This window comes from Trifolium pratense, linkage group LG5, assembly GCF_020283565.1.
Source record: "Trifolium pratense cultivar HEN17-A07 linkage group LG5, ARS_RC_1.1, whole genome shotgun sequence".
In the NCBI taxonomy this organism is placed as follows: domain Eukaryota; kingdom Viridiplantae; phylum Streptophyta; class Magnoliopsida; order Fabales; family Fabaceae; genus Trifolium; species Trifolium pratense.
In genome coordinates, this window is record NC_060063.1 from 37,022,059 (window position 1) to 37,038,356 (window position 16,298).

General features: G+C 35.4%; 1 protein-coding gene across 3 annotated transcripts; it reads left to right on the forward strand.

Annotated features, from left to right (window-relative positions):
• The first annotated feature begins 642 nt into the window (after positions 1-642).
• Positions 643-5,742, forward strand: LOC123885264 (chaperone protein dnaJ 49-like). 3 transcript variants are annotated; one of them, XM_045934539.1, is made up of 3 exons: positions 643-803; positions 911-2,021; positions 5,273-5,742. In XM_045934539.1, exon 2 carries the CDS (start codon positions 937-939, stop codon positions 2,017-2,019), a length of 1,083 nt encoding a protein of 360 aa, XP_045790495.1. In that variant the 5' UTR covers positions 643-803; positions 911-936; the 3' UTR covers positions 2,020-2,021; positions 5,273-5,742. The 3 variants fall into 3 exon arrangements, with proteins under 3 accessions (XP_045790495.1, XP_045790496.1, XP_045790497.1); XM_045934540.1 differs by lacking the exon at positions 5,273-5,742 and having other exon boundaries at positions 651-803; positions 911-2,326; XM_045934541.1 differs by lacking the exons at positions 643-803; positions 5,273-5,742 and adding an exon at positions 3,694-4,114 and having other exon boundaries at positions 810-2,021.
• Positions 5,743-16,298: the final 10,556 nt, after the last annotated feature.

Consider the following 16,298-nt stretch of genomic DNA (forward strand, 5'->3'; position numbering starts at 1 on the left):
TTCTAAATAAAAAATATAAATAAGTAATCAAATAACTTTATATAATTTTAAAAAAAAATCATGAGAAAATAATCAAGTTTAATTTTTCATATGAATCATGATCAAATAAATAACTCAATAATATATACATGTTAGAGAAGCCAAATAAATATATGATATATCTCATACGTAAATAATAAAACTACTATTGCAAAACAATTATATTTAACTTTTTATAAAATTTAAATTAATATCCCTATTTGTCAATTTTTTAATAATCATTTTACTTTAAAATATTGTAATTTTAGTAAAATTTTGATTTTTTAGAATATTTAAATTACAAAATTACCCCTGTGAGAAAATCACATATATATTTAAAAATTAATTATTTTATTATTTATATTTTATTAATTTTATTTTATGTATTTTAAAATATATTTTATAAAATAAATCAATAATTTTTTTTCTTATCCTAACCCAGCTCAAATTCAGGATAAGAATTATAACTAGAGAGACAAGATAAGATAAGCTTCAGGATTAACTTATCATATCCTGCTGTATCACCAAACACTGGATTACGGCAGGATATGATATAGTTATCCTATTCTAACGGGCCCTTATTACCAAAAACAAATAATTTAAAATCCGTAGTTATTAAACTTTGAAAACACAGCTTACGGTCAAAAAAAACTTTGAAAACACAGCTGAGAAAACAAGTACTACAGTTTAAGCAGGAAAAACCTTGAAACAACAACTTTTCGTTATAACTTTGCTTTGGTACATTGGTTCCTTCTCTCATCTCAGATTCCATTCCACCGAATCTGGTAATCCTTTTTAATTTTCTTTAATAGGTTTCTGAATTTTTGACCTATTATTTTCTGCTACTGACTGGATTATGATTATTACTCAAATTTCGAATTCAAATTATTAGGTCAAAATCGATCTCAATTTTCCGCCATGGAAGGTAACAAAGACGAAGCATTAAGATCCATTCGAATCGCAGAAGAAGCAATTGCTTCAGGTAACAAAGATCGCGCTCTCAAATTCATCAAAATTGCTCAACGCTTAAACCGCGATTTACAGCTTGATTCCCTTTTCACTAAATGTGAACGACTCGATTCTCAGTCCACGGCTTCTTCCTCCGGCGCTGGCACCTTGCCGGTGAAGGATAAGTCGGGGAGAATCAAAGAGGATGGTTTGAATGTAGAGAAGAATTACACGGAAGAGAATGTTAAATTGATTCGGGAAATTAAAGGGAAAAGTGATTATTATTCGATTTTAGGGTTAGAGAAGAGTTGTTCTGTTGAAGAGATTAGGAAGGCTTATAGGAAATTGTCTTTGAAGGTTCATCCTGATAAGAATAAAGCGCCGGGTTCAGAAGATGCGTTTAAGAAAGTTTCTAAGGCTTTTAAGTGTTTGAGTGATAATGGTTCTAGAAGGGATTATGATCAAGGTGGGTTGGTTGATGAAGTTGATTCGAATTATAATCAGCCTAATAATAATTTTAGGCGAAGGAGGAGAAGGGGTACCACGGTTCATGATATTTTCGAAGATGAATTTGATCCTGATGAGATATTTAGAGCTTTTTTTGGACAATCGGATGCGTATGGGCGGAGAAATCATGCTTATAGGACTCGGGGCGGTGGTGGTGGGATGGCTAGTCATCATCAGAGGCATGAGGTTCAGGGTGGAGGACATTATCTTATGTTGTTGATTCAGCTTCTTCCATTGTTGATCATTGTGTTGCTTGCTTACTTGCCCTTTACGGATCCTGAATATTCCTTGCAGAAGAATCAGTCTTACCAGATTCTAAAGGTTACTGAGGATTATGGGGTTCAGTTTTTCGTGAAATCTCAGGCATTTGATGCTAATTATCCGGTTGGAAGTTCGGCTCGTGAGGCCATTGAGGATAATGTTATAAAGGATTATAAGAATATGCTTCGTCGTTATTGTCAAATGGAGCTTCAGCGCCGCACTTGGAATAGGAATTTGCCTGTTCCTCACTGTGAAAAGTTGAATAACTTTGGTGTTGTAGCATGAAGGTAACTCTTTATTTCGGCATAGGATATGCAATATGTGTACCATCTATTCAGTTTTATGTTATTTAGAATTGATTGAGTGTTTTTTAATGGATTGAAATACTTTTACTATTATCACTGCTTTTTATTGAGTGTTGATTATGTTGAGCGGCATACAGTTTATATAAAACCCTTTGTCCCGTGTTATATTACTGCTTGATAAATTAATTAGCAGTGTGTGGGAAGTTTTCTATGAATGAGATAAGAGAAATTGCATTTGTGCTTCATGTACCAGGATTTCTGATATATTTATACATTGATTTATAGGACGTGATTACTTGTTCACATGATTATTGTATTTTTATTGAAATATTACACCCTAGTTTATGCCAGTGAAAGTGGATGTCAAATTTAGCTCTAAATAGTGAAGTAAATTTGACAATCTATATTTTGTAAAGGTGTATTGCTCAAGTGAGTTTTACTTTTCATATTCACACATATGCCTACAACAACAACATTCTGATTTATTCATGCACATCTAATTTGTTTATATAAATATTTGTTATTAATAATTTTAATGTCATGCTTCAGTAATTTGAATTCTGTTCGGATATTAGGAACTCTTGGGATATGTTAATGAAAAATGCTTAATAACACCACAATAACACGCGAATGAGATGGCTATTACAAGTGGGCCTTTTCTTTTACCCTTATCTCGGATAATCTTGAATTGAATGATTAAAGTCACTTAGAGATCCTTCGTGACCAAGTTTGTTGTAGCCTTTATTGTTGGTTGTTTTGGATCTTAGATCTATGTTGTGTTGCTTCTAGCTAGTTGAAAGGATAAAAACCATAGCTACACTTTACATTCATTTGAACCTCCTGAAACCAAACCACACTAACCAACACTAATCATGTGTTCTTATTCTTATTCTTTTTTATTTTTTGAAACAGCTAAAGTTAGTAATTCGTTGTTAGTATTAGTATTTTTCATCTTTGCCAGGACTTGAACCCCTTGACCTGGACTTGAACCCCTGGACCCTTAACTCCTTTAACTTCTTATTCATCTTATTTTATGTTCAATTTTTGTTGGAGATTACAACATTACCTTACATAAAGGTAGCCACTTGGTTGAGGAGTCACTTTGCAACCTAGAGATACTTGGTTCGAAACTTGGCACTAGCAAAAAGTTTTTGTTTATCAATTACCAATTGTCGCTTTGCTTTTATGATGCAGAGAGCAGAGCATCCTCCTAGAACTGGTTGTAAAGCCATATCAATGTTTTTTTTTTTCCCGGTCTTTCTTAAAATATTTATCTATCAAAAAATTCATATGCTTGGGTTCATATTTCACCGAGATTTCAGCCGCTTAATGATACACCTATTCGTGAGCGAGGCTTTCGTAATAAATAGCATTTCTAGTGAACTCTTAGGGTATGTTATGTTAGTTTGCCTTCTTTTAGGATATTAGGAACTCTTAGGGTACGTTAATTATGTTATTTTTTAATTCTGTTTTATAATTTTGTAGTTATGTGGTTGTGACTTACTATATTTTATATCAATCTGGTTCAATGCTCTTCATTTATGTTGATAGTTTTCGTATTTTATATTTATTTCTGATGTGTTTTTGTGCATGTTATATATACATAATAATACATATACTAGTATATTGATAATTTTTAATCTATTCGGCATAGGCCGCAACGTCATCTGCCATTTATATGGCAAATATTTGGCTTGCTGGCACATATGTGGAGGGACAACACTAGTTTAAGAGAGGGCAATTGGTAGGGCTGAAGTGGAGGTATTGGAACTAGCCAAAAAGCAAGGGGGTGGAATCAACATTCTGTAAAGAGGGGTGTAACTTTAAACTTAAAGGGCCTGATCCAAACTGGTGTCAGTCATTGGACTCTTGAAGACAGAGTTGAATGGGGAAATTAGTCAGACAAGTGTATTTTTGGATTTAATGGGCTATACCAAAGTCTATGGAATAGAAATAGTGCCCCGGCAAAATTCTTGCCTCAGCAATAGTATAATAGAATGGGACAGCCACATAGATGATCACTCAATGAGTCAATGGCAACCATTATGTATAAACCTTGGATGCACTGTTGAGTTGAGCATTAGAGATCTTGGAATGAATTGCACAGTAATTTCAAAGATATGTTTCTGATATTTTTCAGTTTTAAACTTGAGCATAAGGTTGAATTTCAGGGTTGAGGTATTGTTAGGACAGAACAGAAGGGGATGCAAAAAGTAATTAGGGAAGCTAGAGAGGGGTCAATTAATTAAAGTGATAGAGGGAATGGGGAAAAATGATTATGTCTATTTGATGGCTATTGAGTGTAAGGAATAATCCTCTGTGAATAATAAACCTTTGGGGAGAATTTTATTCTCTATTTTTTGTTCAATTCTCGGTAGCACACTTACTAGATTCTTTTCATTTTTTCCAACATTGTTTCCTTACAATTTTGTGGGGTTCCTAACACCTTACCAATTGAACTTTTCCTAATTATTTTTCTCCGTGTCTTTGTTCATTTGTCATTGCAATCCATCCTACTTTGTCAGTTGTCACGAACATGCTCTGCCTTCTTTTGAACTTATCTCACGATTCCTTTACAAGCTGTGGCAATTGCAAATTCTCAACACTGCCCGCTCTCAATGAAAATTAAAAGATTAAATAACTCGAAACATATTATGAGTTTAGAAAATTGTCTTTGATGCATTGTTTGGGAAAAAAGGATATTTGATTGGAAAAATAGAGAGAAGACAAACAAAATAGTTATGGCATGTTTCATTGACTCTAGTTGCAATTTTTTTACCGTACATCTCATTGGACTTGTAATATTGTATGCGATTCAATGTTGGGAAGTAAAGAACCGTCATTAAAGTAAACATGGTGTTACAAAGATGAGAATGTTAGGATAGACGGGTAGTTACAAAGGACGAGATCAGATTATAAATGCAATATTAGAGAGCAAATAGAGAAAAGGGATAGTTCCCATGGTAGTAAAATGGCTGAATCTCGTCTTTGGGTTCCTAATAGATAGAGACGAAGAGGGATTATAGGCCAAACTGCCAAATAGAATTGAGCATGTGCTGATTGCTGAAAGAGGAAACACTTGGAAGGAGAATTATTCAATAACAGATCCATTCTGGTTCTTTCTATCTTTCATTCTATTCTTCAACCATTGTTGTTGGTTGAATCGTAACATATTTCTTTTAGCATATTGTGCTGTTTCTCAATTCTTTTTTTGTCTTGTTCTTTCCTTGCAGCTAAAGAGACTTCAAGGATATTGTTTTCTTTGCTTGAGGAGTTCTTGTATCAGTTGCTCAGCTTTTATGCTCATCTTAATTCCTCGGGATGTATAATATACTTTAGGAGTAACCCTTGTCACACGCGGAATGCTACATTAGTTTCTGCCCGTCAAATGCCTTGCATTGCTGACCTTGCTGTGATGTTTTTTTTTGATAAATATGCATAAAAAATGTTTCTTATTATTGAGGGGGATATTTGGGTGGGATTATCTGTTATTGCTATAAAGGATTATCAACGGTGGAGAAGATGGCAGCAAATAATTGAACGAGTCATGAGTATCCGTAGTAGGTTCTTGCAAGCTCATGAATTGGGCTTATAACAAGCTTGTGGGTAACAACTTAAATACAGTTGAAGTATGCTTATTACACGATTGAAAACAAGAGCTATTGCAGCATTCAAATGAATGAATATTCTTTCTTGTGAGGAAGCCATGCATTCGACTTGAATTTGATTTTTTGTCATAGTTATGTGTATTGTTATTCTTTTTTAATCCGGGTCTTGATAATCGCTTAATTTACGTGGTTAGTGATAACTGACCATGATGCAAATATGAGCATACTTGTAGTCTGTCCTCCTTGTTGAGGTAAATGAAAATCAAGGGAGTAGGTAATGATAAGCTAGCAAAGATAGAATTTTCCAAAATACAATTCTGTTATCAATCTTTTCTCTAAAGCAATGAATTACATTTTCAAACTTTTGGGAATTTAGTAGTGGATATTGGTAAAACAGACAAATTCAAATCAAGTTCAAGATATTATGTTGAAATATTAAGAGTTTGAATACTGTTTATAATGACCTAATAATAGTTTGATGCTATTAGAGAATATAGAATAATATAGCTAAGTGTGTATAAGAAGTTTATAGGCTATTAGTTTCTATTCATTAAGTTACACAATGTAACAAACTTGTGCAGTATTCTGTTCTATATATAAGACAGATACTTCTATTGGTAACTAACAATTCATTAATAAAGTTCACTTTCTCTCTCTTCTCTCTCATTATTGTATCTTTAACATGGTATCTTGAGCTTTTCTTTCCTTTTTGATCCATGGCGGACCAAAATCCCTTTCAAGGGAATAAGATCGCAAACCTAATTTCGCTCAAGCTTGACGATTCGAACTTCAAGCAGTGGAAACAAGTTTTTGGAGTGATTCGAGGTCTTGATTTGCAAAAGTACATCACAGATCCGGTTGTTCCAGAGAAATTACTAACCAACGAAGATCGTGTTGCAGGTACGGTTAATCCTCTTCATCAACAATGGGAAAAACACGATGCGTTGATTTGCACGTGGCTTCTCTCTACTATCTCCGATTCGCACACGCTTCTCTCGAAGGTTGTAGATCTCACGTTTTCGTGGCAAGTTTGGAATGAGATCCATCGTCACTTTGATATGTTGCTCACCACCAAAGCGCGTCAGCTCCGATCGGAATTGCGAACCCTAAGCAAAGGAGATCGCACCGTCGCTGAGTTCATTCAACGCGTTCGTGTTATCAAGGAATCGTTGATTTCGGTTGGTGATCCTATTCCGCTTCGTAACCTAATTGAAATCGTTCTTGATGCGCTTCCAGAAGATTACGATTCAGTTGTTGCTGCGATTTCGAGCAAATCCATGCCAGTCTCGATTGATGAAGTTGAATATGATCTTCTAGCACATGAAACCAGGCTTGAAAAGAACAAGAAGCAGAGTCTTACTGAAACCGCAACTGTTAATCTTGCGCAAGCTTCTTCCCTCTGATTCGTCTCAGAATAGCTCTACTGGTAAGAATTTTCAATCTGCTAATCCTTCATTTCCTTCTAGTACTAGTCATGTGACCTCTCATGGACATCAAGGAGGCTATGAATCTCAGCGTGGAGGATGTTATGGTAGAGGCGGTGGTCGTTCTGGTCGTGGTGGACGTTATGGCAGAGGTAGTGGTGTGACTTGTCAAATTTGTCACAAGAATAATCATGATGCCTAAATTTGTCACTATTGCCATGCTCCAACTTTGCCTAACTATGGCTTTAGACCCTCTCAATATCAGACACCTCAGTATCCATCCTTCTTTCCAAATCCTTATGGCTATGGCTTTGCTCCTAGGCCTCAGCGCCCTCCTGCTCCTCAGGCCTTGCTTACTGGTGGGAATTCCAACTTTAACAATCAATGGTGGTATCCTGATTCTGGTGCTTCTCACCATGTCACTCTTGATGCCTCCAACTTATCTGATGCAGCTTCATTGCCTGGTTCTGATCATGTTCTAATGGGAAATGGACAAGGTTTGACTGTTAACTCTATAGGTTCAATGTGTTTTACATCTAAAACCAACCCTAACACTTGCCTTACCCTAAACAATCTCCTTTTAGTTCCCTCTATCACTAAGAATCTAATTAGTGTCTCTAAATTTGCACAAGATAATAAAGTTTTCTTTGAGTTTCACCCTACTTTCTGTCTTGTGAAATCACAGGCTACCTCTGAAGTGCTTCTACATGGCATTGTTGGAGCTGATGGCCTATATAGATTTGCTTCTCCTTTAGATTCTATCTCTGCTTTGAATAAAACTTCCAAACAGTGTAACTCTGTTTCTTTTCCTACTTATAGTAGTTTCATTCCTACTGCTTATGTTTCTCAATTTACAACAAATAATGATAATAAAGTTGATTGTGTTGTTATGTCTCATTCTTTGTATGATTTGTGGCATGCACGTTTAGGACACCCTCACCATGAGACACTTAGAGAAGCATTAAAATTGTGTAATGTTACTATTCCATCTAAACCTCAAAACACTCTATGTACTGCATATTGTCTTGGGAAAAGTCATAGACTACATGCTCCCTCATCTACTACTGTTTACGCCACGCCTTTTGAACTTGTCACTTGTGACTTATGGGGTCCAACTCCTACTAAATCCTCTTCTGGTTATACCTATTTTCTTACTTGTGTTTATGCCTACTCTAGGTTTGTTTGGGTATATCCTTTAAAACTTAAATCTGAAACTCTAACCAAGTTTATTCATTTTAAATCCATGGTTGAATTGCAATTTGGCTGCAAGATCAAAACTGTCCAAACTGATGGTGGTGGTGAATTTAGACCTTTCACCAAATTTCTTACTGAACTAGGAGTCATTCATAGGTTGACTTGTCCTCATACGTCATACTCAACATCAAAATGGTTTAGTTGAAAGGAAACATAGACACTTAGTGGAAACAGGTCTTACCCTTCTATCTCAAGCCAATATTCCTCTAAAGTATTGGGACCATGCTTTCATTACAACTGCTTTTTTTATAAATAGACTGCCTACCCCTGTTCTTGACAATAAATCACCTTACTATGTTCTTCTCAATAAACATCCTGATTACAAGTCATTAAAGGTATTTGGTTGTGCCTGTTTTCCTTTCTTAAGGCCTTATCACACTACTAAACTAGCCTATAGGTCCCAAGAATGTGTTTTTCTAGGGTATTCCTCTGTCTACAAAGGTTATAAGTGTCTTAGTCCAGAGGGAAGAATATACATCTTCAAGGATGTTCTGTTTAAAAATTTCCTTATTCCCAGCTGTTTCAAACTGCTTCCTTGATTTCTTCACCATCTGTCACATCCTCCTCCTCCTCTGTCCCTTTTGTTTTTCCTAATCAACCCTCAGCTACACCAACACAATCATCCATCCAATCCTCTCATAATACTACACATGATCCACCAACACATACTTCACCTCCCAATATATCTATCCATACTCAAACTGAGGTTCTGCACCCTACTCTTATAACTACTGTCCATATGTCAACTGAACCTATCACGCCACCATCCTCCACTTCATTACATAATGATTCTACCACTAGCTCTCCACCTATTCAAAGGTCTAATGCCTCCCAACATATCTTTTCCTCCCTTTCATCTGTTGAATCTAGCCTTCCCTCACCTCCTCTGCCCCCTAAACAACCCTTTGTCAATCATCCTATGCTCACAAGATCAAAGATCAAACACAATCCCACCATACTTGTAACTCATATTGAGCCCACTAGTGTTAAGCAGGCTCTTCAGTCCTCCCATTGGGTTACAACCATGAAGGAAGAGTATGATGTTCTTCTTAGAAATAATACTTGGACTTTGGTACCTCCTCCTGCTCATAAACAACCTATAGGCTGCAAGTGGGTGTTTAGAGTAAAAGAAAACCCTGATGGGTATATTCAAAAGTACAAGGTCAGACTTGTAGCCAATGGATTTCATCAACAGCCAGGTTCTGATTTTACAAAAACCTTCTCTCTAGTGGTTAAACCTGTGACTGTGAGAACTGTTCTTACTATGGCTGTGACAAACAAATGGCATATCCAACAAATAGATGTAAATAATGCTTTTTTGAATGGAATTTTAGAAGAAGAGGTTTATATACAACAACCACATGGCTTTGAAGTTTCTGACAAAACCATGGTATGCAAGCTCAACAAAGCTTTATATGGCCTAAAGCAAGCACCAAGGGCCTGGTTTGACAGATTAAAGGATGCTCTTATTGCCTATGGATTTACATCCGGCAAATGTGACCCAAGTCTCTTCATGATGAAGACTGGTGGTTTACATTTAATAGTTTTGGTATATGATGATGATGATATCATCATCACATGTAACTCACTACCAAAAATTCAGCAACTTATTTCCAAGCTAAATGCTGAATTTGCCCTCAAACAACTAGGTACATTGGACTATTTTTTGGGAATTGAGGTGTTTCACTTCGCAAATGGTGCTCTGCTTTTGTCTCAAACAATGTATATCAGAGATCTCTCTAAAGCCCACATGGCTACAACCAATGGTATGTCTACCCCTATGGTGTCTAATTTTAAACTGTCCAAAGTAGGGTCTGTTCCAGTTGAAGGCCCTGCCCTGTTTCGTTCTATTGTTGGGGCACTGCATTATGTTACACTCACCATACCTGAAATTGCCTACTATATCAACAAAGTATGTCAATTTCTCTCCAATCCTCTTGAAGAACACTGGAAGGCAGTAAAGAGGATACTTAGATATCTAAGTGGAACACTGCAATATGGCTTGCTGATTCAGGCTGCTCCTATAGGTCAGCCTTTGACACTTATTGGCTTTTGTGATGCAGATTGGGCTTTTGACCCAGATGACAGAAGATCTACTTTTGGAGCCTGTATCTATGTTGGTCCTAGCTTGGTCTTATGGTGGTCCATGAAACAAACTCTAGTAGCAAGGTCAAGTGCTGAGGCATAGTATAGGAGTTTGGCAAACTTGTCATCAGAAATACTATGGCTATAGACTTTACTCACTGAATTAGGATGTCAATTTCATACTCCAAAAATTCTTTGTGATAATTTGAGTACAGTTTCTTTAGCCCATAATCCCACTCTACATCATAGGACTAAGCATATGGAGCTTGACATCTTCTTTGTTAGAGAAAAAGTTCTTAACAAAAGCCTACTTGTGTCTCATGTTTCGGCCCAAGATCAATGGGCCGATGTTCTCACAAAGCCTCTTTCTGTTGCAAAATTTTGTGTTTTAAGGGACAAACTCAAAGTCTTTAACAAGCACCAGTTGAGCAAGTCTGGTCCAGATTCTCCAAGGGAGTATTAGAGAATATAGAATAATATAGCTAAGTGTGTATAAGAAGTTTATAGGCTATTAGTTTTTATTCATTCAGTTACACTATGTAACAAACTTGTGCAGTAATTTCATTATTGTATCTTTAACGGATGCAAATGACTGAACACTAATTCATCATCTATAGCAATATACACACTCATAAGTCATAATCCTAAATAAATAAGAAAATAGATATGTACCAAAGAAAAATAATAAGAAAATCGATAAAATAATAATATGAAAATGAAGTTTAATCCTTAAAACCAGATTCACGATACATTACATAACCAAATTAAGCACAACAATGAATTGTGTCTAAAATCTAAATAGCTAACCAATGCATTGTACTTAAGTGGTTAATGAGGTTCTCTTAGGATGAATCGTTCAGGAGAATTCAAGTTCGATTCCTGGTGAATATAATTCTTAGTTAGATTTTAATTATTTTGCGGCAGAACTCTTGATTACCGGAACCTTTTTCGCCGAGAACAAGAGGGTTAAAAAAAAAAAATCTAAATAGCTAACACAAGTCCAGGAAATGATTGTAGATCACGAGGTTGACTCTTCCACAATATCATACTATCTTGCTTATGATCTTTCCACCTTGATGGCCTCAAATCTCTCACCACAAGCCATGTATTGAAATACTATCTAAATTGTGTGATTAATCCATTTTTCAATGTCCAAACATGAACCCAATAATCTTGTCCTTCCCACCCTCATATCTATTTCCTCCCCTGTTAACACCCCTTCATCATGTAATAATCGCCATTGCCCCCTTGTTATAAATAATGTTTGAGCCCCCAAGAATGAATTGTCCATTGTTCCCTCTAATGCACCAACCCCAACCACATGAACCTTCATTATTGAAGAAGTTAGCATCTACATTGCATTTTACTTTACCATGTATTGGTGGCTGCCATGTTGTGATTGAATCCTCATGCATTTGCTGCTGCGCCATTTCTCCCAGTGGTGGTGTGCTTCGAAGCCTGTTTGTGTGGCACTTCCCCTTGGATTAGTCGGTCCTAGGGCTGGATATCTTCCAGACTAAATTATTTTTATTCTTCCATAAGGTCCACATAAGAATTGTGTTGAAAGTTTGAATCAATATTATTATTATAGTTTAATAGAGTTTATTGAGTTTCTTAGGATTCCTATTGTTACTAGTTTTATATATAGGAATTATGAGTATTAGTTGGTGTGTTACAAATTTAAGGTAGTTTAATTCTGATTTATGTTTATGTTTTTTATGTTATGTTTTTCATGTATTTAAAGGATGATAATATCAATAAAATTGTGTGAGTTGTATTCCTCCTTCCTCTAAAAAAAAAAACCAACAGTGGTATCTAGAGCTTTTTTCTTGAGGGACCTAGTGAGGTTGAGAGTTCCATCAAACACACACACAAAAAAAAAAAAAAAAAAAAGAGATCAAAATGCAATCAGAAAACTTAGCCATAAAATTGCCAGTTTTTGAGGGTAAAAATTATCACTTATGGGCAACCAGAATGGAAGCTTATCTTGAAGCTAATGATCTTTGGGAGGCTGTTGAGGATGAGTATGAGATTGATCCATTACCGGATAATCCAACGGTTGCACAAATTAAAATTCATAAGACGAAAAAGCAGCTAAAATCAAAGGCAAAGTCTTATCTCTTTTCTGCTGTTTCTGAAGCAATCTTTACAAGAATTATGACTCTGAAGTCAGCCAAAGCAATATGGGATTTTCTCAAGCAGGAGTACGAAGGAAATGAGAAAATCAAAGGGATGCAAGTGCTGAATTTGATCAGAGAATTTGAGATGCAACGGATGAAGGAATCAGAAACAATCAAGGAGTATTCTGACAAACTTCTAAGCATCGTCAACAATGTAAGATTGCATGGAACTGAATTTTCTGATACAAGAATAGTCCAAAAAATTCTTGTAACTGTTCCTGAGAGATTTGAGTCCACCATTTCTTCTCTAGAAAACTCCAAAGATTTGTCAACCATTACTTTGTCAGAATTGGTGTATGCTTTGCAAGCCCAAGAACAAAGGCGACTTATGAGGGAGGAAGGCACGATTGAAGGTGCTTTACAAGCAAAGTTGAAGCTCAATCAAGGCCACAAAGGAGAGAAGAAAAAGGCCCAATGGAACAACTTCCAGAAAGGAGAAGGTTCTAATAAATTGAGTAGTAAAGCTGAAGATGAGCAGACAAATTATCCTCCATGTCAGCATTGTGAAAAAACAAATCATCCACATTTCAGATGCTGGAGTAGACCTAATTTCCGTTGCAACAAATGCAATCAGCCGGGTCATATTGCAAAATTTTGCAAAAATGAAGTACAACCTAAAGTTGAGGCACAAGTGGCTGATCAAAATGAGGAGGAGGAATACTTATTTGCAGCAACATGTTTGACTACCGACAAAAATAAGAAAAATTGGTTGGTTGATAGTGGATGCACACATCACATGGCCCATGATGAAGAGTTGTTCAAGAAGTTAGACAAAACAATTGTTTCAAAAGTTACATTTGGCAATGGACAAAGTGTTGATGTCAAAGGCAAGGGAGTTGTTGCTGTTGAAACTCTCTCAGGTACTAAATATATTTCTGATGTTTTATTTGTGCCTGAGTTGAATCAAAATTTGTTGAGTGTTGGACAAATGCTGGAAAAACACTACACTTTGCATTTTAATGACATGAAATGCACCATATTTGATCCTGTTGGTGGTGAACTAATGTCTATTAAAATGAGAAATAGAAGTTTTCCGATAGAGTGGAAGCAAACATCAATGCATGCATCTCCAAGTGTAGTAGAAGCCTCAAATAAAGAGAAGATCGGAATAGAAATTCTCCAAGGCCAAAACTCTAAAACTGCAGAAATTTTTTTTGATGATAATGCTAATTTTTCTGTTAAAAAGTGTGAACCTCATGCTGAAATTTTTGAAATGTGCAATGTTGCTATGGTCAATCCTTTGGGTGATGCAAATGTGGCAAGCATGGATGGTTGGAGAGTTGTCATGCAGGAGGAGAAAAATATGAAAGAGAAAAATGAATCTTGGCAATTTAAAGACAAGCCAAGAGATCAAAAGTTGAATAATGTTAAGTGGGTTTATAGAACTAAACTTGATAATAATGGTTCTAAGAACAAATTTCAGGAAAAATTGGTTGACAAAGGCTTTCGGGAACATGAAGTTTATTTTTCTAATGATTTTGCTCATGTGGCAAGTCATGAAGGGGCAAGTTTTGAAGCTGAGAAAATCTACAAAGTTCATTAGAGAAGTTGAGAAGTCCAAAGAAGAGAAATTTGAAGTCAATAACTATTGATTCAAGGAGGAGTGTTGAAAGTTTGAATCAATATTATTATTATTATAGTTTAATAGAGTTTATTGAGTTTCTTAGGATTCCTATTGTTACTAGTTTTATCTATAGGAATTATGAGTATTAGTTGGTGTGTTACAAATTTAAGGTAGTTTAATTCTGATTTATGTTTATGTTTTTTATGTTATGTTTTTCATGTATTTAAAGGATGATAATATCAATAAAATTGTGTGAGTTGTATTCCTCCTTCCTCTAAAAAAAAACCAACAAATTGCCATCTACCTGCCACTGTGTTGCTTTCTTTAACCCAAACATAAAAAATAAGGTTCCTTATTATGCTGTCAAATAACTGCAGCCTTGGGATAATAACATGATCAAGACTCATTACATTCCAAGCTTCTTTGCTTCCTTCACATTCAAAAAATAGGTGCCATTCATCCTCAATATTTTGTAACCAAATGGACATTCTAAAGGACAATTAACAAAATGATTTCACAAACTTACCCGTGTCGGTAGGCAATCCCTACAAATGTGATATTTTGTATCACACGATATTCGTTTTTTAAAATTATTCTATTAGAACAAAAAAAAAAAAGTGAAATACTTTAAGATTATGTGGCACAATGAAATTCACAAAATAATATTCTAAAGAAGTTCATCATTACAATTACTCTATGTCTGATTGTCAATTGCTCTATGTGTGTGTGGGAAAAAACACCATTTATTTATTACAAATTTTGTCTGAAGCTAGAAGACTTGTTTCTCTGTTGTTGATTTGCTTCCCCTCTCCTATGGATTCTCAAATTACTCCTAAGTTGGTTTCTTGGCACCCATCTAAAGAAAATTGCTTCGTTCTTAATGTTGATGGGAGTTTTCTCGGTGTGTCAAGCAGGGCTAACATGCGAGTTAATTAGAAGAGGCGACGACTCTTGGGTGACTGGGTTCAGTTGTTATCTTGGAATATCTAATATCACCTATGCTAAACTCATGGCCTTTTTCAAGGGCTGAAATTGGCTATGAACTATGGTTGCACCTACATTTGTTGCTACTCAAACTCCAAAACAACAATTGATCTCATTTCAAAGCCTATGAATTGATTCCACTTCTATGCTCATGTGATTGCAAACATTAAAAAGTTGTTGAACTTGGATTGAGAAGCGAATTTGTCCCATACTCTAAAAAGAACTAATCATCTTTTAGATGAAAAGTTGTCATTTACTATTTAGTTATTGGTTGAGTAGACCTAAGGATAGCAAGCAGCAACCAACCCCTTATTTTGTATAAATAATAAAGGATAGTTACTAATTTGCCTTATTAGTTATTGTTGTCGTGTAAGAATTACAAGACAATTGAAAGTAGGTTCCACATATGTTCCTTGTGCAAATCTTCTTTGTAGCTGAAATTGAAATTTTGTTTTTGAGTTTGTACTATAGACTGTAGTGTTCTGTTTGGATAGCCAACGCATTCAATCAAATGTCATTTTCCAACTATAGAATCAGATTCCATAGTTACTTATGGTAGACATCTTAGACATGGTTTATATCTTTGAGGATTAATTAATTGTTTCCTTCAAAACTTAGACATAGTTGCTGAACAGTATCCCTCAAAAGTCAAAACTTTGTTACTCATAAGTTCTTCTTCTCACACAGCAGCCGGGCCTCTCCTAAACCCTAGTTTATTCTTTTTGTTTATCCACCAAGGAGAGGTGGTTTTAGGGTCAATTTTTTATCCAAAATCACTCATCTAAGTTGTTTTTGCTTTTCTTTTCATTTAAATAAGGGATTATTCACATAAATTTGCTTCTTTGTTTTTTGCTTTTTAAGTTTGTGGTCGTCTTGTGCGGCGTTTGTTTGTGGTCATCTTGTGCGGAGTTGTGTTTATCGTCGTCTTGTGAGAAAAATCACTCTTTTAAAAGTTCATTAACAAAAGAAGCAGCTATTTTCAGTACTACACTACATCTATAGAAAACCAAACTAATTGTCTTTTTGGCCACTGAGTTTCAACAAATCTATGAGCTAGAGCCAGTGAGTTTCCCTCTGACTTGTGAGCTATTTATAAAACTAAAAATTGATTGAATTCCCCTCGTTCATATTTTAAATAAGCCTTGCTTTTTTCATTTTTT

Excerpts from the sequence above, each read along its gene's own strand:
- LOC123885264 (XM_045934539.1), top strand. The coding sequence starts at position 937 with ATGGAAGGTAACAAAGACGAAGCATTAAGATCCATTCGAATCGCAGAA.